General features: G+C 43.5%; 1 protein-coding gene and 2 long non-coding RNA genes across 4 annotated transcripts in view; all 3 read right to left on the bottom strand.

The window, feature by feature from the left end:
* Positions 1-13,461, bottom strand: part of GALNT2 (polypeptide N-acetylgalactosaminyltransferase 2) — a 92,059-nt gene extending 78,598 nt beyond the window's left edge. The window contains exon 1 of the mRNA XM_068676810.1: positions 13,230-13,461. Within this exon, the coding sequence (XP_068532911.1) occupies positions 13,230-13,340 (111 nt within the window). The 5' untranslated portion in view covers positions 13,341-13,461. The remainder of the gene's footprint in view (positions 1-13,229) is intronic.
* Positions 2,494-10,766, bottom strand: LOC137853944 (uncharacterized). Its single transcript, XR_011094846.1, has 2 exons — positions 6,217-10,766; positions 2,494-4,421 (listed from the first exon to the last, which is right to left on the bottom strand). It is a non-coding gene; the product is annotated as an uncharacterized lncRNA (long non-coding RNA).
* A 2,397-nt stretch (positions 13,462-15,858) lies between the features above and the next one.
* On the bottom strand, positions 15,859-23,564 carry LOC137853941 (uncharacterized). 2 transcript variants are annotated; one of them, XR_011094845.1, is made up of 4 exons: positions 23,378-23,564; positions 22,532-22,615; positions 21,779-21,934; positions 15,859-21,640 (listed from the first exon to the last, which is right to left on the bottom strand). It is a non-coding gene; the product is annotated as an uncharacterized lncRNA (long non-coding RNA). The 2 variants fall into 2 exon arrangements; XR_011094844.1 differs by having other exon boundaries at positions 15,859-21,934.
* Positions 23,565-27,519: the final 3,955 nt, after the last annotated feature.

Below are 27,519 nucleotides of genomic sequence, written 5' to 3'. Positions count from 1 at the left end.
TACTCTAAACACACCCAGAGCATTTCCCCAAGACTCAATTTGTCAGGGAAGTTTTACCATTTAAGATAACCCTTGATAAACTGTTCTCATCCCGACAAAAAAAAAAAAAATCAAACCATTGAGCTCTCTTTCAGTATTCCAGTGGAGGCAATTTAATCCTTAAGTGTAAGATTACAACATTTCCAGTCAATGGAAACAAAATAATCAAGGAACAATCTAACTTGCTTTTCGTATGCTCCTGGTTACACCAATTCCCACAGAAGTATTTGCCATACCTTCTTTCTTTCATTGCCAGAATATAGTCACATCAATACCAGCAGCTTTTTGTACAAGGAAAGAGAACACGCAATTTATTTATACACTAACGTTTCCCACCAAAAATATAAAGCCTAAAGCCGGTAGAGATTTAAATACAAACCCACAGGAAGTGGTCAAACGAAACCAACGCAGCTTGTGCTGAGCACCTCCAGCCCTCAAGGCAGTCAGACAGCAGCATGCACTGCAAGTCACCTCTGCTGTTGCAAGGGGGCACAAGAACAAGAACCATGCTTCCAGGAAGAGACAGAATCAAGTTTTGATAGTTGAAAACCTGCATGGTGCTACGCAAGGTGTTTTGTTGTCACGGTACTATCTAAAAACTGACTGCTAATATCACAGTAGGGATCGATTACTCAAACTGTAAGATGCTGCAAGGCACCTGCATTGTTACAAGAAACGAGCCCGTAATTGCCATTTTCTCCTACAGGAAACAAAAACACAACAAAACTGTTGGCTAAAACGTAGAGAGGAGTCAAGTTAACACAGAGGAGCTAAGACTGCATACTTATGCACTGTATAGTACTCAAAGGAGGCACAGAAACACAGCCCGTACCATGCATTCAAACAGCCCAGCTGGGACAATTCCAGTCCAGCAGCAGCCCGACCCATACTGGCACCAGTGCATTAACCAGCAAGCACTGCCATTTACTGACAGAGCTGGGAGAAAGCAGATTTTGTTTTTCTAGCAAAATCCAGCACTCAGGAGGAGAAGGAGGAAGAGAATCGACAGCTTGATCACCGAACTAAAGGCAAAAAATAGCAAACAGGAGCGCAAGAACCACCGTAGCTGACAAACCAGAAAGGAAGCCGTAGCACGAGCACTTCCTGCCATGCCATGGCCATTTGCTTTGCTATTTGTGCCGTGGCAAAAGGCCATTCAAATACAGGAAAAACAAGGGCTATAAAAATTGTCTTAAGCTGCTAAGTCTGAAAAAGAAGAATAAAGCATGCCACAAGAAAGCAAACATGCTGACATCCCAGCTGCTGCAGTCTACTGCCAGTAAGAGCACGAGAACAGCCGAAATGAAAACACAGCACAGATGCCAGAAGAGCAGTTACACTGATATACTTCCAGACACTCTCCCACTGGAGACTCCTCTTTTTCAACTGGCAAAACAGCCAGCTAAACAAATTCAGGGCTAGAAAACTGATACCCACGAGCACTAGCTGATCACATAAAAACCATAAAGAAATCCTAACTAAATGACCACAAGAATTATTCTGATAGATGCTGATGTAGAAATACATTTTCCAGGCTGATTACTTAAGAATCCTTCAGCCACCTCCTTCCACAAGGAAGAACACGATTTAACCTATAGAAAAGGACAAAAAGAAGAAAATCACACTTGTTCAAATAACGTATGAGACAAAGCAACAAATATCAGTACTTAGAGGCCATTGTCTTCATTAAAAACATAAAATGTCAAAAACAGTTTTACATCTACCTTTACTTGTGCAATAAAACATAAACACTACCTAAAATCTGCCTTAACCAAGGTACGTTTTAGAAAAATCCACCCTGTGCCATGATGTTCTGATGAAGTATCACAACAGTACAAGATGAAAGTGACACAGTCATCTAGCTAAGGGGAATTAGCAACACACAAAATAACAACATGGTGTGACACTCAAACAGAGAAGTATTAATAATTGAAGCTAAACTGCAGACTTTTTAGCTGTTTTGCATCCATAAATGAGTGCTAAGAGTCTTCTTTTTTCCTGAGGTTTTGCCATAATGTCTGTACTTCTATGGGTTACCCTAAACCACAGAGATTGCCTTTTTGAATACAGAGTATTTCCTTTAGTCACACTAGTCACACCTGTTTAAAAAAACAAAGATAACATCTTGGAAGATTATCAAGCACACACTCCCACTAACATCCAACACCGTGCTTATTCATCAGTATGAACCGGCTTTCATCACAAACAATGTACTAAAGACAAGGTTTCTTTACATAGTTTTAGCAGTCTTCACAAGACTTAACCAAGTCACTCATGCAGCAGTTCCACTGTAAATTGCTTTGAAGATTTATTTCTTGTGAAGAGCAATCGGTTCAGGCATTGTAAAGCACTCAGAAGAAGTAACTTCCAGAGTACTCCCATACCCCAAGAATCATCTAACAGCATCCCTGAATTGCCTCTTGCTTTTTTCTTTTCTTTTTTTTTTTTTAAAAAAAAAAAAAACTTTTGGAACACGAAGGACACTTCTGTTATTTTTGGGAGAAAAATAATCACAAGATAAATCTACTTCAGAGATTAGAATAAAAAAATTATAGCAGTTTTGTGTACTTATCCAGATCTGTCACCGGAAACCTTTTGAAGTAACAGGGATAACAGCGTTGTGAGATGACAACCGCAATCACAGTTAATCTGAGCAAATGCCATGATATTTCCAAACCATTGCTTGCATCTGAGCTGTTGCTGCTCTTTGAAATAAACATTAGAATATCACAATCCTAAACACGAATGAACATGCATGAACCGGAGGCCTCAGAAGCAGGGCACATCAACCACATAGGATTAGGCACAAGCCACGGTTCTCTGCACAGCCAGCCTACCTCATCATATCCAGATCCACAACACATCCAGTCCTGTTCTCCTCAAACCTCAGCAGCACTGGGTCACATCACTCTGCGATACCACAGCCTGAGAAGCTTGAGCTATCTTTTCTATTTGAGTATAAATTGGGATGTTACCATTTGTTAAAGTCCACTGCATTACTAAGCTTTAACCTGTACAAACCTATTCTCTAATACACCTCAATGATACACACATAGACAAAAAGGGTTGTTTGGAACAAGAGGCCACACCAAAAACTGACTACGTAAGTATTTCCACTGTGAGACCACAGCTAACATTCACACACGGATATCTAAGTGCTCCTAGGAAGAAGCCCTTTTCTAAATTCAGGGTGTAGAAATAACCTGCCAAGACGGCTCAATAGAACTGGGACCCCATACAGTGCTCTAAGGCAAACAACAGGCAAAAATCCTCCTGAAACAGTTTGGGGTATCTTTCCACCAGACTTTCCAATACTGTCAGGCAGTGTTTACAGCAGCCAAGTTTTTCAAGAAATCATTACTTATGCACAGACAACTTAGCAAACGTACTTCTTGAAGTTGTCAAAAATATTTTCGACACGCTTAATTTCAAAGACACAACTACTTTAGCGTATCACTAAACAAAGACACAATCATGGCCACATTTGAAACATCTACAGCCATTAAGGAATAATAATTAAAAAAATAAAAGCCATACTCCAAGAGCACGCGCGTGCATAAAAACAGTTTTTGCCTGAGTTTCTTGCTCTTGAAATGGCAAGCACTTACTTAGAGAACACTAAGTGAGCACAGACTGATGTTATCTTGATTTTCTAGCTATTGTTCCCACGATGCAAGCAGTGTTTTCCTAGAACACCGCTATGATCTGCATTACTTATCTCAGTAGGTAACCAAAATGGATTTTTAAGCAAACAGCTTTTGCTGAGCATAAAGCCAGGTACTTCAGGCCTAGGCTAAAGTGGACATCAGGATCAATCTTTTGCCTATTTTTACTAGGGAACATTCAGTAAGCGTGGGGAATAATTGAACAATTGCACCTCAGCAAAAGGTACTGCATCATTGCTACATCTCTCACAAACCCGACAGTCACTGGAGACAGCTCTTCACAAATTTTTTTCCTCCCTCGATCAGCACAAGTTTATTTGTCCTGATGTATTTCTGACTCGTGATTGTGCGGTGTTGGCAGCGATGCTCTTCCACTCAGCACCCTCTTCCCTCCCTTTTGCACATCAGCTTCAGTATGAAACCTGAAGAGGCAAAGCACTGTTTGCTAGGCTGCTACTGACTACTTGTATTGAAATGCTTCCTTCAGACTGCAAATGCCTTTTTATTTAACTACCAAGGCCTACAAGCTTCAGATGCACTTATTACCATAAATCAGACAGCTTAACAAATGGAGAGGAGTTGTTTTTGGTAGGCATCTATTTATTTAAAAGGTATTGAGAATGGCTCCTGTGAGAGTGTCAAGTAGGAGAAGCAAGCTCCAGCTCTCTCAAGGGGACCCCGGTTGGACTTGCCACAATTCTCACTCCCCATCATCACCTACAAAGAACATGGCAAGAGAAACAGACACTTCATCAGTGGAACTAAGAAGAACATCCCTAAATTAAAACTTCTGGTTGATAATTTTCTATCTGGGTAATAACTATTCCCCATGCTAGAACATCAGTTACCAATTTGTTAGGAGTAAATGACACAGCTCACCATCGCGTCAATGGTGTTTTCTCAGCAAAGCAACAGGGCAAGGACCCAAATCCACACTGTGTTGCAAGAGCACTAGTCGGAGGAGTAAAGTACACACCCTGTTTTCTACAAATAGGTAATGCAGGATGAAAGGAGCAAGTTTGCTGGTAAGGGATGGTCTGGTACAGCCTGAAGCATTCCTCTGTTATGGGCAGTCAGTCTCCTGTTACAAGGATTTAATGCACTGTCTGGACAACATATGCACTCCTAATTTCGTGGAACACCCCAGCAGAAAATACTGTAATTCAATAGCCCCCACATTTTTGCTAGGTCTGCCTACCACAGCAGTGGTTTTGCGAGAGGGACATTTCCCAACGTTTGAGCAGAGACCAGTAATTATATGGGCCGACCCACCATTAGCTGGTAGCAGCTTGCTACCAAATGAAATAAGGAAATTGTCTCTCTCCTCACTAAGGGCTTGTGAACCTACGTGTACTTGAGAGAACAGACTTTTCCATTTAAGTTAAAAGCAGGAAAAATAAAAGCCTAGCTGTATAAAAACCTTACTGCTTCAACTCACTAAAATATGTCCATACACACACGCTGACCGTCCTTAAACCAACAGGCCAGCTAAAGCAAATTTACTTTAGTAACCACAACTAATTTCAGCTGTGCTGATTATTTTCAGGGTGGTTAAACATTTGGAACTTCGTACAACAAGAAAACATTTTCTTCTCGTCAGGTCACGGCTCTTTGAGGATTGGTTCACAATAGCATTAGCTCAGTGCCAACTCTTTGTTGAATCTTTCCTTGGCTAAATTCTTTTTGTTTCAAGCAGCTCTGTTACAGCCCAGACAACCTATTGCATTTTGCTAATGCCTGAACTCAGCAGAATCTCGTTACTCTGTTTTCCTTAAGAAGAGTGCCCAAATTGTATAACAAATAACATTCTGAAGCTATAAAATCAATAGTTGTACTTGCAAAGTTTTCAGTAGGCTCTTTTTTCCCCATAAGAGAACATAGTTTTAAAGATGACAAATACAAATTATTGCCTTTGATGCACACTACATAGTAGTTTCTGTGGATATGTCAAATGCTCTAAAATTCAGCCTGCTTTTAATATCTCATTCCTTTTCCATTTGAATTTTATAAACAGAGCTCAGAGGTACTATCTGCCTGGGTAGTCCCTTTATGTAGATGTTCTGTCAGGTGGCGTAGGTATTTAACTAGAATATTTTAACTCACTTAAATGACAATAAAAGTACTCTGGGAAATTAACAAAGCCAGCATTTAAAACGAAAGAATGGTGGGGAAAATAAACAGATTAGACAGATGAAAACGCAACTGGAAAAATAAAGCGTTGACAGCCTTCAAACATAGCCTGTGCAAATTGCTCTCATATGAACAAGTTACTAAATAGCTTTAGCATGCAAGCTGATGCACAAAAAAGACAACACCCCCTTAAAAGCCTACCTTTAAGCCACAAAAGAAAATAGCCTATATTCCAACAGGGTAAATACAAGTTACTGTTTTTAAAAGGAGAACAGATACTGAATGTTAAACATTTTTGCTAATTAACAACTGCCACAGGACACAGTAGAAATTCCAGGACTACTTCATTCACAGCAATATTATCAGGCAAATGGACACTTACAGGATAACAGGTAAGCATCTGCGTGGTCTGCATCAGTAACATACAGATTTCATAAAATAGTCCGTTGTTCAAAACAAAAATGAAATAAAGTAAGCTGTTTAAAAACCCTTCACTTCCAGTTAGGCCTACGATATAAAGATTTCTATGAAAGAACATCAGGGGCCCACAGGAAACATTAGAAAGTGAATCATTTCACGTTATCTAGAATACCTTGTGCTACGCCTCTGAATTCCCAACACAAAAGATGAACATTTTGATCTTGACATTTAACTTTTTTTTTTTTTTAAATCTTCCCTCCTCAATTCCTCCCTTCTTCCTTTGAAAGCTTACACAAAACAGAAAAGCAGAAGATGAGCACAGTCATTTCACAACAAACACGATAACAGAATGTATGCAGATTTTAAAATTCATATAGCTTAAGATACCAGCGCTTTGAATTACATTATGGCAATAAAACAACTTGCTTAGTGTTTCCTTCTACAACGCCCACACTGATATACTGTTTCTGCACTAACCCAATATATGCAGGCAGTGACATTCAACCCCTTATTCCTGAAAAAAAAAAAAAAAAAAAAAAAAAAAGAAAGATGCATGTGTCGCACTGCTTCCTGCAGATTCATTACAAGAATTCAAGCGCATTGCCAGCACATGGCATAGCCAACATACCAGCAATACATCGCTTCTCCACTAACTCCTAAAACATCACATTGATGACTTGCTACTAAATGCCCAGTCAATTGAAAAATACACTTGTACACCACCCAGCTGCACATCAATAGCTAAACTACTATCCGAGCAAATTATTTACGAAAAACTTGGGTGAACCAAATCATCTTGAACAAAAATACAAGTTTACATTCATCGTTTGCACTGACTCCTTTGACCAGTTTAAGTTCATCACCTGTGTTGCACAGGATCAACTGCATCCTAACACTTTGTCTTCAGACCAATTTAAACTTAAGGTCCTGTATATTAAGTTCATTACAAAATTTATGTAGTTACCTAAAATCCAAGCAAAAAAATGTTCCAGGCTGTCTACTGGTGCTGTTTTTAAACATTTTCTAGTCATGCAACAAGGGTTATTCTCTCATGACACTCAGTGCAGATACAAAGGCATCTCTTCTCTGTAGCAGAGCATGGTTGCGGGCAGGCTTTCTGGCAGACAACACCACACCTCAGATCCTATCTGTCATCTTGATAGAACAAGATCAGTTATACACAAGCACTTGGATAATACCATAGCATACATAACTTCATAAAACAAAGAAGATTAAAGAATAGATATGAGAAGTGGGGAGAAAATCAGCATTTCTAAGGAAAAAACATGGAACTACCATGTTTTTGGTTGTTTTTTTTTTTGGAAATATGGGAAGTTACATGGAATTATCATGCAATTTTGAAGACAGAGACTTAGGTTCTCCAGCATATTTAAACATTTTATGTCTGGTTGGGTTTTGTGTGTTGTTTTTTTCCTATATTGGTCTACAAGCCAAATGATGGCTATTTCATTTTGATGTCCACCACTGACATATCTTTAATACTTAATACGTAATAATATCATGCCTTTTCTAAGCTAGGAAAAAAAAAAACATACTTTTCAAGTTGTATTTTTGGAAGGAGCTGGAATACATTGACAGAATGACTGGCATTTATTTACAACACATCTCCAAATGCATGACTGACAAGACAAAAACAGGTAGGGTACATGGCACACTGTTTGCATACTACTTCATTTCCTAACCTACATCTCTCAAAGGACATCATTACAATTTACAAGAAGTCATTCGTGTTTCCTCAACCCCTTCTGTGCATCCAAACGGCCCTGCTTCACTTCTCTGTTTATGAAACAGAAATAGGTACCAGTGATGCAAGAGTAACAGCATCCAAACCAAAGCCAGAGTCATCAGTTTCTAAACTGATGGGTGTGTTGCGGGGACGACACAGCAGCCTCTGACTAAGAATTAATTTCTCACTACCCTGCCATATCAGAGAAATGCCGCATTGAATCATCTCAAATTGCAGGGGAGACGAGAGGAAGAGCCTCGTGCAACCACAGACCTAAGCACACAGCACAGAATTTGCAGGTGACTGCCTTTTCATCACACCTGAACTTACAGTTTATGAGAGAAATAATCCACCCAGATGAGTCATTTTGCCAAGTGACATTTTATATTAAGAAAGCACCCATATTGGTCAAACTTCAGACTCCTTACATTCCAGCAAGAGCTTTATTATCAAAGTGCCTAGACCTTTAATTTGTTTCTCATTGTCATAGAATTACATCAAAGAAAAATATCTGCTGGACAAGAAATTGTTCCCCGTTAAGCAGAGGAATGAGCTTTTCTATCTTCTTGTACTTTGTAAGAAGTGAATGCCAAGTGTTAATTTCTCTTTTTCAATCTTTAGTATCTTCACTTGTCTAAAGATCAAGATATCTGAAATTGCATCCAATGGGGCGTTGCACAAGGCACTGAAGTTACCTTTCGAAATGATGTAATAAACTAAACTCTCAGTATTTAGCCACTGAAACTGTCAATGCCTGCCTTAGGCAAATGAGGACAACAGAATTGAGGTGGTTATTTTTAACAACTCCCTCCCAAAAAGCAGCTCTCCTGCCTCCACACACCTTGAGAGTCAAACAATTTACACTCCGCAGTTTCACCCTCTGACAAAAACAGGCTGGTGTACCTAAAGTTAAAACACACTTCCTCCTTCTTCCCACTTCAACCTTCAAAAAGAAGCTCGTGTACACTAAGTCTGGAAGATATGTAGCTCTCTTGCTGTCCTTCTACTGTCATTATACATATATATGTCATGCTTAAGAGCCTCATTTAACACTAACGGAAATAGTTCAGAGGTTCAAAAAAAGAAGAAAAAGAGGAAAAGAAAGCCTTTTGTACGCTGAAAGGAGTTATTCTAAAATGTTATCCTTGTAAAACTTTGAAGAGAGCAGCTGGCTTCTTTCCTCCTCCTCTCCCCAAAATGCTTGAGTTACTTTTAGTCAATCCAGTACTCAAGGCATCATTTACCTTTGAATTTATTCCATCTCAGCTGGCTTCATAGTACAGCCACTAACAAAAGCCTGCTCAAAAAAAAAAGTGAAAAATCACCAACACATTGCCCTCCCCAAGCCCAAAAACACACAAAGCCAGGAAACAGAAAAAAAAAAAAATACCAACCTCACAAAACAGTACTGTATGCAGGGCAGTAACCAGTTCCACAGGAGAAGCCTGCCTCCTTGTGGCTCGACTAACTGTAAATTAGGTTTTTTTGCAATTCATTCCATTGCACCCAGAAAATCTGCAAGGCAAGAGCTTAACAGGCTTCTAGTTCAAAGCATTCAGGGGCTGAGGGCGTTTTGTTTTGTTGGGGGGGAGGGGGATATGATGAAAAAGAAATGTTTCTAATTTTAAGAGGTACTGGCAACAGTTATCCATCTCCGATTACTGAATAACTGTTTTTTACCCTCTTTCTCTAAATAGCATGGAGGGGAAGAGAGGAAGCACAGCACAGAGGGAAGGGGCAGCTTGAGGGGACATTCAACTTGAAAAGGAAATGAAAACCACGTTCTTCACGTGGCAGCAAAAGCTTGTCAGTACTCTGGCACCTAAAACCAGAAGACTCCAAACCTTGGCTCAGCTGTGGCTTAGCCTAGCAGGCATCTCCTCTTGATGCCTCGGCTTTCAACAGTAAATCCCCTTTCAGCCTACAGGTCTCCTTCAGGGTACGCCTATGAGGAGCTCCCTCTTGGCAGCAGGGAGGTGTTTGGTGCTGTCAGTAAGATGCAGACATTCCTCTGTCCTGCCTGAAGGGCTCCATTCAACAGGCCTACTTCCTCAATGCTCACAAGAGTAAGTTCTTTAGAAGCCAGCTGGATTTCTCGCTTTGTTTTAAAACCAGTCACTCAGTTGTGCAAGAGCTTAGCAGTTAGAGTACTCAAAAAAAAAAAAAATCTGAACCTAGTTAAACAACTTGCTTAAAAGACCATTCAAATTCACAGCACCCTTAGGAGGGGGTCATAGCATCAGGACGACCTTGGCTTGGAGGGCACACGTAGCTTTCTAACCATGTTGAAGAAGCTGCTCCATTTCGTGCAAGTCAGACACGGAGCATGAAGCACTTTTGCTATGGGCTAGGAAATTATCCACAAGCTTCGTTCCAGCCTCCACTCCAAAGGCTGTTTAATATAAAGCACATTAAGCGAACACAGAAGTAAGCCACATTTCTCTCAGTCTCGCAACTGTTGGGCTTGCAACTTGCTTTCTTCTGTGTCACAGCCTCTGTTTTAGGAACTGTTTCTCTAACCACTAAGCAAGTGAATCAGACTCACTCTTTCCAATCGACAGCCCAGTGATCTGGCTGGTAAAAGGAGTGAACTGAATCCCTGGCTTTCACGGTTACAATCATCTTAATTGGAGATTCACCAGAGGAAAAAGAAAACAAAAAGCCACCTCTAAGTACATTCTGAATAAAAGGCTTAGGCTCTGCCCTTCTCTTCCTTTAAGAAGAGAAGAAGAAAGCCTGTCATACCCTAAATTCCAGAATCGGAAGAAGAGATTTCATTCTACTGCAGTTCTGTGCCCAGGTCCGGAAGCGTTGCTCCTTCACGTTCGTTTTTAGTCATTACTATTTACATATTTACTAATGAGACAGCTCCTACTTTGTGTGCTTTAGCTCCGTTTATGTGTGCTCAGCTCCCGCAGCCCCACGACCTGCCTAGCCAGAGCACCACACACACAGCTGCGGCTTCCACCACTGCTGCCAGAGGCCAAAAACTTAGGCAAGGCTGTCCTGCACGCCGCAGCATCCAAATAGCTCGAAAGGTTATAAATAGAGAACCAAAATAAGTAGGAGCTTACATTAACTCTGGCGCTCCTCTAATAGAAGAAAGGAAAAAAAAATAAACCGCTCGTCTCTCTTATTCAGGTGCAATCCTGGAAGAGGGCAAATACCCTCACCTCTTCTAAAGGTAATGGGAATTGATGGCGTTCATCACAGGACTGGATGTCATACCGAGCAAGTCCAGTACGTCTGAAAAACACCCTAGGTCTGTATATGAAAAAAAAATCACCCTCATGGAAAAACCATTCTGTTTCCATAACTAGATCTGTAATTAACATGCAAATTACTTATTCGCATAAATGAAGAACTATCCCCTTCTGGCTTCTGTAATTTTATAGACTGAACACGGCAGAGACTCCAATTTATAAAAAGTGATGTTCTTCTGTAAGCAACTCTGTTTTCATTATACTGAAATAGTGGGAAAGTAATAAGGACTACATGAAGTCATACCAACCAAGAAATTTACTACAGCAGGGTTTCTGTTCGTAAGTTTAAGGCGGTTTGTGTTTTTGCTTTATACCAGGGTCTGACACTAAGTTAATAAGCCTTTTATTGAGATTCAAAAGCTATTACATTACACACATCTTCCTCTACTTACAATTGCTAACCTACTCTGAGGCCCAGGATTAAATTTTACGCTTCGCTGACAGAAAATAGAATCCTAAATCAGCAATCCACACGTAATTGTTAATTTCCCCACTTGTTTCTTACGGTCACAGTACCTGTTTTCTTCCTTACCGTGGCCTTACTTCAAACTTTCACATTTTTAAACCTAGCACGGAGCTTCAGTTCAGGCTTATGAAGTAACTCATTTTCTTTAAATTTAATCTTTGCTAAACTTTCCCAGTTACCCACATCAGGAAGGTTTATTAAATTTCAAACAGAATGACGGCAAATAATCCCAAGGAAAGTATCACAGGATCACAGATCTCTTAAATCCGTAAGAAAAGTTGTACTAATAGCAGCAAGAAGCAGCGGCAGGTTCCAGGAGACAAAGTACCAGACTTGTAGCCAGAATAACTGGTTTCCTTTCTATTTCGTTCTCACCTGGTCTTCTAGGTGACCTTGTGCAAATCACTATCCCCACAGCACAGTTTTCCCATCAGTAAAAGCGAATTGAACTCATTTGCAAAGCTGACTGGAAGCTCCCAGTGAAACACACTAGGAGTTAAACATATATTCCCCTATCTGCAGATGTATTTGCCTTAGATAGCATTCCTTTATCCCATTATGCATCACCAGCAGCACAAGGTTGCTTTTACTTTCTAAACACACTCGCGTTGTTCTTCAAGAAAGGCTTTAGGCTACTGCCTTACTTCTCATCACGCGCTTGATCCATCTCCCCCGCTGCTGTATCTACTCTGATGGAGCATGTTTAACACTTGTGTTAATAAATTGTGTCAGAAGTTGCTGCTGAGAACGAAAGGGGGAAAACCAGAGCAGCGAGCCAGTTATGAATGAACAGAGACTCCTTCCGCAGACCCTTGCGGGAGTGACTTTGTCCACAATGGTGCAAACATTTCCTCCTATGACTGGCTGCGGGAACCGGTCCTCACCAAAACCCAGCGGGCTTTCACCTGGAATATGAAGTAACTGTGCAAAGCCCTGGTGTGCTACACGCCAGCGGAGCGCAGAAAGGCCGCGTTGGCTACCAGGGGCACGGCGCTCCTCAGCCCGGGTGCCCTTTGCCCACTGCCCTGTGCCATGGCGGGGCTCAGCCGGGCAACTCTGAAGATGCAATTTAGCAGCGAGAGGCTTCGCTGCTGCTCCTAGCACACCACAGACGGCGGAACGAGCCTGGTCCGGGGGGGCAGCACACACACACACACACACACACACACACCCCAATTACTCCCCGGCAGCAGCAGGCTGGCGGGCAGGGGCAGGAAGCAGCGGGTGCGCGTCCAGCCCCCGGGGCTGTGTACTCAGAGCTCTTCCCGCACGGCCGGGGCGTCACTGACCGAAACACGAGGGGGGAGGGAAAAATAAATATAAAAAAAAACGGGGAAAGAGGAAAAAATGGGGGGGGTGGGGGGGACACGGCACGACCCAGCCCTGCCGCGCACCGGCGTAAGGAGGGCATGAATCGTTAAAAAAGGCAATAATTAAAAAAAAATAAGGGCAGGAGGGTGCGAGGAGGGGCAGGGGGCACGCTACCGACTGGCGCTCACCTTCCTGCCGCCGCCGGCCAGCGCGGCGCTGCCGCCCGAGTACATGTAGTAGGCGATGCCCAGCACCCAGAGGAAGGCGAAGCACAGCAGCAGCCGGGACCTGCGCCGCATCCTCCTCTTCTTCTTCCTCTTCCTCCTCCTCCCCGCCCCGGGCCACCAGGAACCGGGCAGCAGCCGCCCGCCGCTCCCGCCGCCCGCCGCCGCCGCCGCCGCGCAGGGTCAGGGGGCAGAGGGCGAGCGCCCGCCCCCCGGCCAATCCCGCGCCGCCCGGCCCCGCGGGGGGCGGCACAGGGCGGGGAGAGGCGGGGCGGGGCGGGGGGAGCGGCGTCGCCATGGTTGCAGCACGCCGGGAAGCCGCCGCCGCCTCGCCCCCCTCTCCCCACCTCTCCCCTCAGTGTGGGGGTCTCCGGGGTGTTGCCTGGTGGGGCTGCGCTGCTGATGCGGGGTCGCCTGGGTGGTCGTGTCAAAAAGCAGGGCGCAAAAGTCAAAAGGGACTAGGATAATGGTTACAAAGCACCACATGATTAACACCACGTCATTAACCCTAATGGTTAAGGAACACCACAACTGTATCTGTGGTACCCACTCAAAGCTGAACATCACTGAATTATCACAGAATTTCTAGGTTGGAAGAGACCTCAAGATCATCGAGTCCAACCTCTGACCTAACGCTAACAGTCCCCACTAAACCATATCCCTGAGCTCTACATCTAAACGTCTTTTGAAGACTTCCAGGGATGGTGACTCCACCACTTCCCTGGGCAGCCTGTTCCAATGCCTCACAACCCTTTCAGTAAAGAAGCTCTTCCTAACATCTAACCTAAAACTCCCCTGGCGCAACTTAAGCCCATTCCCCCTCGTCCTGTCACCAGGCACGTGGGAGAACAGGCCAACCCCCACCTCTCTACAGCCTCCTTTAAGGTACCTGTAGAGAGCAATAAGGTCACTCCGGAGCCTCCTCTTCTCCAGGCTGAACAAGCCCAGCTCCCTCAGCCGCTCCTCGTAGGACTTGTTCTCCAGGCCCCTCACCAGCTTCGTCGCCCTTCTTTGGACCCGTTCAAGCACCTCAATGTCCTTCTTGTAGCGAGGGGCCCAAAACTGAACACAGTACTCAAGGTGCGGCCTCACCAGAGCCGAGTACAGGGGGGTACGCCTGAGTTTAAAGCTGTTCTCCACCATCTCACTGTGTTTTCCCAACAAGCTGTTTGATCGCTGCCCGTTTTGACCAAACCCCACCTTTCTGTGCCCCATCTGTCCATGCCAACGCCAGGCCTCCCCCAGTCCATCTGCACCGATGGCTTCTCTACAGGGCTGGACTCCAGACCATGCCAAGGTGGTGTCAGCATGGGCCTGGTACTGGACCCGGTGGCAATTCCGCTGTGTTAGCAGGAAAAAGATCCAGCAGCCCAAAGAAATGGCATCAGGAGCTCACCTGCTCACCAGCACGGTTGCTCTGCCGACAATCCCCCCCCGGGAGGTGAGCTGTGAGAGGGCTGGCACGGCCTCGGCAGATGTTGTCTGGTATGCAAAGATTTCGGTGAATAACCACATGCCTTCCTACCTGCCAGGGCCCCGACAGAAAGAAGAGATGGACAAAAAGGCAAACGAAGAAATCCGAGAGAAGTACTCCTTCAGGAAGTGCAAAAATAGAGAGGTCTCTCTCCAGCACAAATGACTCTTCCAATAAACTCATCTTTGTGATTCTTGGTTCTGGAGGGAGCTGGAGAGAGACACCCAATTTGTGCAAAACACAAGTTTTGGAATCAAACCACTGGCATCTATTGAAGTGAGGTACACTGGAGAGTAAGGGCTGCCAGGAGACACGCAGATGTTCTGGATGAGATTTTTTGATTCATCCAAAGCATGTTTGATGCAAGGGAGCAACAGTAACTGCAAAAGCCTTTGTCTAAAAAGGCACACACACACACACACACACACCACCCCAAAGGCTAAATTTTCATTAGCAACATTTTCTGTGTAATTTGGAGCAGGCTCAGCAGCCCAAGACTGTCAACAAGCTGATAAACTCCAGCCTGTTAAGCTCTGCCATCAGCTTTTAGAAGCGGCTTCCTGCTGCTGGGGGACTCCTTCATCAGGCAGATCTGCTGGGGGAGAGGGTGCCCTTCCTCCCATGGCTCCACACAGAAAACATCACACACCCAGCTGTGTAAAGTGCTCGTTCTGGAGCCATAATCCCATTTAACCTTACAAATTCTGCAGGCCACTTACTCTTTAAATGCCTCGCAAAGCCTACAGAATCTTTTCTTGCCCTTTACACAGCCTAAAAGATCTTGAGACGGCCTTCAAAGGTCTTCCTGAAGCCTCAGGTATTTTCACTGATTTTAGCAATGTGCTTAGATAGATTTTTCCCTTTCCAGCAAAATTAACCAGCCATGCATGTACAGAAAATCCTTCTGTAGCTGCACACTTCACAAGCTTACCGAAATAATCCACTGCACATGCTCAATCACAGTTTTCAAAGGTTTATAACTCAGCCAAATCAAAACTAATTTCCTCTTGAACAAGCAAAGGCACATCTACTTTAAAGGAAGGCTACTTCCGTGTCAGAGTTCACTTGTCAGCCGTCTGCTGATAAAGTTGCAGAAATGCTCAAGAAAGGCCGTAAGGATCTATTTAGCTGAAAGAACACTTTTTAATTCTTGTTGTCTTTGACTCTTCTGATATTCTGAACTGGCTGAACCAGTTTCGTTCAGATCCTTCCAAAATATTCACATTTGGACAAAGTCCAAAGCCAGAAGATTTCATCCTGAAGTATTTTTATTTCAGAGACCACAGGAAGCACAGAAGTTTAGAATGGAAAATGTTATATAGCTTTAACTCTAGGAAAAGCTGCCTGTTCTGTTACGCCACATTCGCATGCACATACTTCTTTGCCTCAAAAGTCTTAACATGTTTAGTCAGCAAAGCAAAACTGAAAAAAAAAAAAAAATCAACCCAACCATTTCAATTAAAGCAAGGAAGTCAAGAAAAAAAAAAAAAAAAAAAAAAAAGACATTTTTTAAAAATGTTTTTTTTTCCAGTGCATTTCAGAAGAAAATATTAGCATATTTTAAGAGCAGCATTGCTAGAATGAATCACAGATTATAAATGTTTCTGTATCAACCACAGCACTTCAAACAAAAGAGAGATCAATCATGTGAGAGTGCAAATAGGGGTGACATTTGCAGAAGGAATCATCAAAACTTTTCCTTTGATCTGTAATGCGGACACCTAGATTCAATAGGCTAAATTCTGATCCAGTTGGCTAGGCTGCAAACCAGAGGTTAGCTCGCTGTATTCGTTTGAGAGCAGGCATAAAAACAGGTACAGCCCAGATCAGAGTCTAGTTCAGGGTGTCAGTGTTCATTTTCTTGTAAGTAAAGAGCACAAAAATTGCTCATCCTTTTCTGGAGTTAAAGGACCTAGTCAGAGGTAAATGAATCCTCCAGCAGTGGGAACGGAAAGTAGTCCTCACCTTTAGGAATAAGTGAGTCAGTTCCTTACTCATGCAAGCAATCTTGCACTTGGAAAGACAGGAATGAGGATTTTCAGATCAGGACTAAAACTCAGAAAATAGGTTTGAAAGACTTTAAAAGGCCCCAATTCCAATCATGCTGTCTGGAACCTCTTTGATACACAGAAGCTGATGTGTTACTGATCCATTGCAGATTATAGTTTTTCAAAACCATGCGGTTATGTCAGAAAGTATATCACTCCTCTCTCAAGAAACTCATTAGTAAGATGTGTTATGACACAGGAACCACACATTAGCATGAAATTTAAAATACATCTGCAGGGATATAGGTTTATTAGTACATTGAGAGCTTGGGCTGAATACCCAGCCTGAGCTGCGCTTGTGTTTGTATTGAAAGAATTGCGTTTGTAGCGAAAGATCCTGATCCTGCAAACATTTATGCAAATGTTTAACTTCATTCAGTGCATATTCCCATCGGAGTCAGTCGGACTACTCAGATGTTTAAAATTATATGCTCATGGCTGAGTACTTGCAGGATTAAAGGTTAAGTGCAGCTAGCAGGTCTGAAAATCTATGTGGGTGTTTTGCAATTCCTCACTGCACAGTGGTAACAATGAGAAACAGCCTACCTCCTCAGCTAAAGACTTGGGAGTCAACATGTCCTTTCCCATCTGTTTAGATGCCAAGAACTATGTTTGTTTAATTTTTCAGCACAGTTTCTGATGCTACCCAGAGTAGGCAGACGTGCTGGCAATAGCATTCTAGAGTGGCTCACTTCCAGAAAATCTTTCAACCCTCCAAGAGTGTTATTTGAGCTGTTAAAACCCCAAGTAGCAAATACTGTATCATGCGCATTTTACCTTGAAAACAGTGTGTCATCCTGCCTGACCACGGAGCGTGCCGTGCAAGGTCTGAATGCGTTTGGGCCTGTTAGAGCTAAAGTTACCTCATCCCAGACTTCAATATTGATAAGGCAGCATCTTTGGTTTTAAAGCACGAAGCAAGGACTCTTTCCCCTGGTAGCAGGGTTTTTTTTTGTGCTGTTTCCCCACCAGAGATCAATCGACGCATTATGTCACGCAATGCAGATACAGCAAACGCTGTATTTTCTTTCACAGGCTTCCAGGATCAGCTTAAGCCCATGTGCTCCCAAGGCAAACGATCCAAATCTGGAAGTCCTTCCTCCCTATTAAAGTTGAAGGTTCAACATTCCTTGCAGTTTTTTGGTTTTATGAACAGAGGAAACGGATCCTTTTCCTAGGGTGGTGAAGACAAAGAAAGAACAACTCAGCCTTTGGTCGGCCTCCTGCTAAAGATGGCAGCAGCCAGCACAAACTACTGTCCCACTGCCAGCGATTCTTCCTGAGCTGAGTCACTTAGCGGGTTGCACTGAACTTCAGCAGCACAAAACAAACCTCTTGTGGCATTCTGGAGGCTGATGATCAGATTTCAAAATGTGATATGGCTCAGAAGCATCTCTCACAGGGGGGTGATGATAGATGGAAGAGAGAATCAGCTGTGGAGAGAGCCTTGCTGAAACAATGACCTCACCTTTGATTGAGGTAATTTGATCCCCGTTCGCTGCGTTTATCTGAATTCTTAAGGTCATGCCGGATTCCTCATTGCTGCCAGGAGTGGTAAAGACTGATGATCTATGGTCTGAGACAGGGCAGGAAATTCCATCCTCTCCTCTCCAGCACGACTGCATCGTGGTGGTGTGCAGCCATAGCAATGTAAAGTATTTGAGTCTAGGGGTAAATACTGAGTGCTAATGCATAGTACAGCAGCCTGTTTTTGAGCGACAAAGATGAATATGAACACATCACACAATGGCTCTGTAATCTCAGTTGGTGCTTTATCTGTTCAAACTCATAATCCAGATCAGTAAGGCTACAGTCAAGTAATGTGAGGCTATCTATCTGTGATACAACAAAGCACAGAAACTGATGCTAAATTAGCCTACAGTAAGATTCCTGGAGACGAAGAATGAGATTTCCCCCAGTCAAAGTGTTCTGCCAGAAGCGGTTTTTGCTTATCTCTCTAAATAAAGTCTTTCCTAGCTATTGGAACCATCATCAGCTAAGCACAGGAAATGTGAGGGAATGAGGGAAAAAAGAAAGATAAAATGGAAAGAGGAATGATAGAATTGTGTTAGGAAGGGAGCTGAGTGTACGAGGAAGCCATATAGAGCTTTTTCTTCCAAAGTCACCGGGCCATATTCAGACTATCTGTGTGCAGCACCTGAAGTGAGAAGAACAGTAAGTGATTCAGATGGCCAGGTCCCCAGGATGTCAGACCCTGGCTTCTTGTACAGAAGGCTGGGAGAAAGTGATGCTTAACAAGTACTTAACCTAGGTATTGTAAATGCTTCTCTTCTGTGACTCTACGTGATCCAGCAGGGCAGCCAGAGAAGACCTTTCCTTGCTATACAATACTTCAGTTTCAGCTGGAAAGTGGAAAACATCTCCTTACTTCTTCCCCACTTCCCTTGCAGTAGGTGTTAAAGAAAGTGCTTTCAGCCTAAGCCACTGAAAGCAGGTCTCCCATTTCCTGGAGAAGCATCCTAAATCACTGACAGTGAGTTACTTCCAGAGGTGCCATAGCAGACAAGCTGAATACAGCTCAGATGGTTTTGATTCACTTTATACATATATATATATATATATATATATATATATATATATATATTCTTCACATTCTTCTGTGTTCACGGTGCTGGCTCCCACTCAGATGCACACAGCGCAGCCCATGCCTCAAAACCAGCCTGCTGCCTGTAGCAAGCTACCCCTGCTACCCATCCTGGTGCACAGTCCAGCCTGATGTCAGCAGTGGTGCTCACCTCCAGGACTCCTCCAAGCCTGGTGAAGGACTCCACTGCACACACTCCTGCCCTACCACCATGTCTGCTTTTTGCATTACAACCATGGCTAAACAAAGAACCCCCAGTGATGCATTTTTATCAACACTATAGGTTGTACTCCCAGATATTGCTCAAGAATATTTTACGTTGTGGAATTAAAAGTAGTATTTTCACACAGCACATATTATCACTAAACAGATTACTTTATCATGTTCTTTTGCAAATTTGCCAATTTGTAAACTGTTGTTTGGATCCCACAGTCATTATAACAAATTACACAGGTCTTCTGTATCACACTCAAGAGCATATTTCATGTAAGGAAGAAAAGAGATGCTCACAGCTATTTCGGTTCACATACCCTCTAGAAGTTGTATATTGATTTCTCCCAAATATAATTTTTCAGTATGTTGGAACAGACAGTAAATAGGCTCACTCACCACAGGGGAAGGAAATTGACCCCCTTGTAGCCTTTATGACCCTTTTGGCTTCAAACCTTTATCATCATCTGTTGAAATCACGAAATACATTGTTTCTGAAAAGAGGGCCAAAACCAACAAATCAGGAGAAATTACTTTTACAGCATTCCACTTCCAGCAGAGGTAGCCAGATCCACCCTCTGTGTAACACTCCTGAACCATAATGAACTTGGCCCCAGTGCCTATCACATGAAATAATTTAAAAGAGAAACTGCGATCGCACCAGAGAGACCATGTATTTTCCATGCCCTTTGTTCTTTCAAGAGTTTCAGGTAGAGTAGCAAGTGTTTTCCTCCAAGAAGGCAAACAGCAAACAGAAGACCTTTCTGTCATGTTTCTGTAAGCTGAAGGCGTGCAGGTTTGTGAACTGAGGTGAAGATCTTTTTTCCTTTTTCATTCTACTGCAGTATCCTCCACTGATGTCTCAGGCTTTCTGAACTATTGCTGAGCTGAGAGACACATGCACCACATGGAGAGGTGGCCATATAATGATTTTAGTTTCACTTGCAAACTTCCAGTGCATGCAGGTACAAATGAGGCCTTCACTACCAAAATAATATTTTTGGCATCAGAAAATCCCCAGCAAGGTCATTCCTTCTTTAAGTCTGAGAGAAAGAGACTTTGATTGCCATCTCACGTGCACTGCTGTAAACTGGGAGTAACTCTGCAGAAGGCCACGTTTCTGTGACAGGGAGAAACTGGTGGAAGTGGAGAAACAGAACCAGCTTTCCCGGGGAGAGGGAGAAGAGGAGGGGAGAATGAAAAGAGAGGGCATGCCTTCTGCTTGGGTACACACAGGCATATCCTGATTGTGGTGGGACAGCCCAGCACAAGGGACGCGTCTTCCCACTGCACCAGCAGAAGCGCTACTTCTAACCAGCAGAGCCTCTGCCAAGCCCGGCATTTCCGCACCTAAAGCCTGATTTCTCTGAGTCATCTGCCCTTTCGGGCTCACGCCTGCTCCGTGGCCTGGAGCAGTTCAGACCCAGAGCTCCTGCTGACGAGAGCGCAGAGCGGTGCGAAGCTGCACACGCCGCACCTGAAGGCAAGGATCCCGTCAGGAAGGGGCTCGTGTCACAGCACGCTAGCCAGGCACACACCTACACACCATGGGGAAACCCTGAACTCAAGAAATAACTCCCTTGGCTCCTGCCCTTCCCCAGGGCTCTGTGAAGCCACTGTTAGAGGATTTCAGCCAGCACAAAAGCAGCATCCTCCGTGCTTGGGTGTCATGGTTTTCCTGCTCTCCGATGAGATCTTGGCAGGGGCTGGATGCAATGGGAAGCCTCACCTGCTGCAGAACCACTGTCAGCTTTATCTCCCGCTTCCTTGTTTCTGTTTCAGCTTGTTAACTTCACAAATTTCATCTTTCTTCCTGGCAAGCAGAGTCCTTTTTAAAGTCAACGAAGGGCAGTGCGTTTTCTTGCTGCAATTAATCACATGCTTTCTGGCATGTGACTAAATAACAATAATTAACCCAGCAGCTGGAGTTTTCCTGGGCTGGATCATGATGCTCTGTGCTGGCTCTCCATAGTGTTTGCTTGCTCTTAGTTTGTCTACACTCCTTTCTTGGCCAGCCTACCTTCAGGCATACCATGTGCTTGAGTAACAATAATAAACAGGAAAAAATGAGGCAGTTCTTACAATTATTATTTTAGTTAGATTTTCTGCTCCAAAAGCCAAGAAAACATCAGCAGGCCCAATACACCCATGAGAGCTGGTTTTTAACGATACTCACTAAAACATTGAGTTGTTGTATAGCTGTATCAAAGAATTTGATGGGACACCAAATACATTCAGGATCCCACTGGTACTTCAGCTGCTGGATTTGATCAGCCACAAGCTCGTATCATTGCTCATGAAGGGAGAGAGAGGAAAGATGGGGAGTTTCCATCTGAAAGACACGAACAGATTCAGATCTCACATACTTAGCAGGGTCAGTCAGTCTTTCAGTTCTTAAAAATTGCACAGCTCTGCTGCACAGAAAAAATAAAAAGCTCAAAATGGAGTGCCAGGAGAAGTCCTGATAGGGCTCTGTACTGTGTTGGTGACAGAACCCCGGCACAGGCTGCCCAAAGAGGCTGTGGGGTCTCCTCCTTTGAGATCTTCAGGAGCTGCCTGGACATGGCCCTGGGCAGCCTGCCCTGGGTGTCCCTGCTGGAGCAGGGGTTGGACCAGGCGAGCTCCAGAGGTCCCTGCCAGCCTCAACTCTTCTGAGATCCTGTGATTTTGTGACTCCTGCAGCCCACTGCCCTGGCCTAGGAAGCAGGGTCCTGGTGGGAACTTGAGGTAATAGCTGATACACATCTGAAAGGAGTCGGTGTGCTTCTGACAGCCAAAGAAATGAAAAACCAAAGGGCTCACATCTACACACACACTAAATTCACCAAAACCAACCAAGCAACCAACCAGTAAAAAAGAAACCTCAATCCCCCCCAAAAAAAACAACCAAAACAAAACCATATGCAATTGAAATTTACTGTGTTTTCACCTCATCATTCCCTTTGGCTCTCCAGGCATGAAAACAACCCCACATAGGAAAAACAGCATCAGGTAAAGGCAGGATGAGCACCTTCTGGAAGCAAAAAGATTTGTTTTGTCAACTGATTACACAGATGGGAAAATCATCTGAGTAGTGGCAAAGTTGACGACGGTTTAGGCAACATCCCAAAGGCTAGTGAAAGTATTCTCTTCATTCAGTGCTTCTTGACATTTCCCCAGAGAGCAAGTTCACAAACTGTGCATTTTTGAGTTCAGACAACATCTCCTAGACTTGTCAAAAGTACAGATGCCACGATTGCCAACCCAGGGCTGTAAGACTTACAGAAGTATTGCTTTTTTGTTGCCTTTTTTTTTTTTTTTTTTAAGAGATGGCTCTTGTAACATCTTGACTTCTGAGCAAGATGAATTCTGTCACTGTGCCAATTCTTTGCACTAGGCAATGGAGGGCAAAGATAAGGTTTCAGATGTGTCCCACTTATACGTCAAAATACTGCAACACTGACAAGTATTTTAGTGCTGTATATTCCCTGAATACTAAACTTCTCTCTAGTTGTATCTTGTGCTCTACAATATGGCTCCTTTCATACTTCTGTTTACCAGCATCCATTTTCATTTGCAGTTAGGCTGGTAGGGGAAGAAAGCCCCTCACAAAAATTATGATTACGTTTTTCCAATCTTTACTCCTCTGCGTAGCACGTGTGAACTATCCACACACGTAGGGATTAGAAGTCATAGAGCTAAGATATACTTACACCTTTTTCACCCCAAAGTGTTCTTTATCAAAGCTTAACTCACTATTTATCTTTGCAGGGTTTAAAAACGAATGTTTTATTACCTGGTTTGGTACCTTCTTGCCATCCTCAGAGATGATGGAGTGGAGAGTGCACTTATAAAATTTGCGGATGACACCAAGGTGGGAGTGGATGTAAGTACCTCAGAAGATGGGATCAGAATTCAAATTATCTCAAGACATTAGAGAAATATTCCCAAACTAGCAAGACAGAATTTAGTAACAACGTGTACAAAGCACTCCATGAAAAAAAAGATGAAAGATCAAACGTACAAATATAAAATGCAAAATCACAGACAAGGTGGAAGGACTGCAAAAAAAGAACGTGAGAGCTACAGCAGGACTCAAAGCAAATACAAGCAAACCAGGTAAATCTCCTGAGAGGCTAATATCATATGGAGATGTATTATTACATGAGCACCATATGCAACAGGGATTTATTCGGCTCTGCAAGGCACCGGTCTTCACCCAGCTGGAGAACTGGATCTAGTTCTGGGTGACTTTAAAAAGGAGCACCAAGAATATAAGAGATTTAGGGAACGTAACCTATCAGAAACAGCTCGGGTTGGTCCCTCTAGAAGCTCCGAAGGGAGATTTGATAATAGTTCACCAGCAGGTGAAAGATTGTCCCAGAAAGGACAAGGACCAGTTATTCCCTTTGAACACTTCTCAAGAATTGACTAGACCCTGCATAATGGCAGATTTAAGTTAGATATTGGCCAAAAATCCAAGGCTGGCTTCTAATCCTTAGGGGGACTGGGAGCTCTCTGCTACTGGAGGATTTTAGGAGGAGATCTGGCAGTGCTACAGGTATATTTGATCCCACTTGGAGCAGGGACATAGGCTCAGTGGTTTCATCCAGCGTCTCAACTTTCTTAATCTTATCTTATCCATCCAACTCCTTTTTATTTTCAGCTGCACACAACTGAAGCTTAGCTGCAGGTGCTTTTCTGTCTCTTCAACACTTCGGCAGTTATGAATTCAGGATCACGCTCTTGTAGACAAGATGGGAGTGCTCTCATCACCTAACTCTGCTCCCTGTTTCCCAGTGGGTGAGTGTTGTGAGGGGGTTGCTTTTCCCCTTCTTTCCCCAGCACACTGCACATACTCACAGCTATGTGGCATGGGTACAGCTGAGTGCCCATGAAGACCCTCTGGCTCCAATCACTACCCGCTGAAGACAGAGCCTGAGCAGCTGGGATGCTGCAGCCCCCAGCCTGGCCCATGGGCTGCTGTGCAGGTACTGTGTGAGCCCTCAGCTGCTGTGAGACCTGAAACCCTGCCTGCCAGACCCAAGAAGTGAGGATTTCACAGGATTATTCCACTTCATCCCCTGTAAGCTGCTGGGCAAGGAGTTTTGTAAAACAGATATCTCTGCCAGAGCCTGAAAACCCAGCACCCCCTCAAACAAATTCCTCCTCTCCCACTGCACTACAGACCTGTAACAGATTACAGTTACCTGGAGGAAAGGACCAGGCTTGTTCCTCCCTGCAGCACAAGGACATGGGAGAGCCTGTGCAGCGAGGAAATGAAGATGCCACCATCCCCTCACCTGCTCCCTGTCTTAGTGGCAGGGAGTAGCTTGAGCGATGGTTTTCTGGGTCTCTGCTGTGTGCCGCAGACTGTGGTGCAGTATCACCGTGTGCGAGATAACTTTAAATTATGAGAAACAGTTTAGCTGCAGGAGGAAGGAGCACCATGCAGGCTGATTTGCCCTGTTTCACAGTGGCTCTTACAAATGATTTTGTTCGCGGCCCCCAGAACCCCAGCAATGCAATTAGCACAGAGCATAAAACTGGATGGCAACCTCAGGAGTGCGAGCGGTGCGAGTAAAGAGACTGAAGATCTTCCTTGCTTCTCCTGCAGTGCGTTTGTTATGGTTGGAGAATATCCTCCCCAGGCCATGACAGACAGCCAAACCTGTGTGAAGAGGTAGTAAAGAGAAACGTAGAAGTTTTCCCACAGTAATTCTTTTTCCTGGGCAAATAAATAAATAAATGCAATTGTCTGCATTTTCAGAAAGCTTTTTTAGTTCAAAAAAAGGCTTTAAGTCAGAAAAACAGAAGGAGCCTGGTGGAACTCTAACTTGCTCATTACATGCTGTTGGGCTTCAGAGACATCAGAGAGCAGCAGCAGGAGAAGTCACTGCACAGTGCACACAGGTGAGCCTTAAGCCACCAGGGAAAGAAGCGACAGAGGGGAAGGAAAATTTTTTAAAAAGTGCTTTCTCTGCCACCTACCTGTATTCCACTTCTATTTGCCAAAATGTGGATACATGTTGCATGCCTTGTTTGTTTCTCCTGATATGTTCATGTTAATATTTCTTCTATCCCTATTTTTACTTTAAAAGGGGGGAGGGGAAGAGATATTTTTCATTTTAGTTTGGGGAGAGCAAACCTTGTAATACAGTAAGATGAAGAGGAACTGAACCAAATTAATAATGCCTATGTAACAGACTATATGCCTCTTCTTTTTTTTTTTTTAGTAGCACTCTAACTGGAAGTCCTTTTCCCTTCAACAAGCTAAAGCAATCTCAAAAATAGAAATTATTTTTAAATGTTACTGCCTACGTGTTTCTTTTGGGCTGAATTGAAAAAATAATTCTCACTTCAGGGATATACAAGTCTTCCTGATTAGCATTACATAAAGATCATAAACCCTTTCATATTTCTGAAAAGAGGACGGTTGATTAATTTAAAAACAAAACTGATTTTTTTGATTAATGAAAGACAAGCCTATCACTGCTGATGTCTAGGAAATAGGTTTCTTAGCAGAAATAATCTGTTGGATAGAAGTTGGTTTCAGAAGATGACTTCCGCAGCAGTGGATAGTCTTTGCGAATCAGTTGTTCTCTCATTCAAAACATTTGTGTGGAACTAGATACAAGTTGGAGTTTTGTTATCCTAATTTCTCTCCTGGTGAAATATGAATCTAGTGTTTCTAATGATGACTCAGTAATTTGTAAGCTTAATTTAAATGTATAATAGCAGTGGTCTGAATTCTTAGTCTTCCTTTAGAAGATACATGAATTCCTCAAAAAATTTAAGATTTGTGCAATAGTTGAGCTGTGTAAGTGCTACGTTCACTTTCCAAGTTAACTGAATGCTACATTTTGCAAAGGGCCTTCTGATTTTATATGGCCAGTTAGAGGTCTTTGGGCCTGTGTGGTGGTTTTACTTGGGTGGGCAGCCGAGCTCTACCACAACCGCTCTCTCGCTCCCCCTCTCCTCAAAGAGGAATGGGGAGAAAATACAACACAGAGAGCTCGAGGTTTGAGATGAGAATGGTTTAGTGAAAGGGAACGGGGAGAAAAAAAACAGTAAGTCCGTGCAGAAGCACAGAGAGAAGGAAAAAAAATATTCTCTACTTCCCATTAATGACCGATGTTCAGCCACGTCCTGGGAAGCAGGACCTCAAAACGCATAGTGGTTTTTCAGGAGGAACAGCCCCCTCCCACATGAGAGCCCCCCTTTTATTGCTGAGTGTGACATCAGGTGTTATGGAATATCCCTTTGGTTGGTTTAGATCAGTTGCCCTGGTGATGTCCCCTCCCCATCACTTGCCCACCCCCTCTTGGGGGCTTGGAAGGAGTACTGATGCTGTGCCAGCACTGTGCAGCAATAGACACAACACTGGAGTGATATCAGTGCTGTTCCAGCTACAAGTGCAGAGCATAGCGCTGTGGGGGCTGCTGCAGGGAAAAGTGACTCCATCCCAGACAGACCCAACACAGCCTGTCACTTGCTTTCTCACTGGGCAGGTGAATACTTCCCCATTGATGTAGAGCTGAGGTTTTCATCTCCTTCACAGTGCAATTATTTACAAAGGGGAGTCTACTTTCTCCTCTTAAAGACAAGTTTATTCTAAGTGGATCTGTTGGTACATAAACAAAACAGAGGAACAGAACCTCAGGAAAGAGTCATGGCTAAATCAACCTGTCACTAAAGGAAGAAGGAAATGAAGCAGACACACTAAATCATTCAATGTACATAGGGGTGAACAAGGCACTAGTGCTACGTAGCAGAAAAATGAATATCAAAAGATTGTGTGTGAGTGGAGAAAGTACAGGTAACAAATAAGCATGAATAGAGGACAGGAACAGAACATTTGATGGGCTAATAAGAAACAAAAGATAACTCTGAAAGACCATAAGCATCTAAGAGCAAAAGCTTATGCATGGTTTTTCT

The sequence above is a fragment of the Anas acuta genome, chromosome 3 (assembly GCF_963932015.1).
Source record: "Anas acuta chromosome 3, bAnaAcu1.1, whole genome shotgun sequence".
Lineage (NCBI taxonomy): Eukaryota > Metazoa > Chordata > Aves > Anseriformes > Anatidae > Anas > Anas acuta.
Note: the sequence above shows the minus strand (reverse complement) of the source record. Positions and strands in the feature narration are given on the sequence as shown.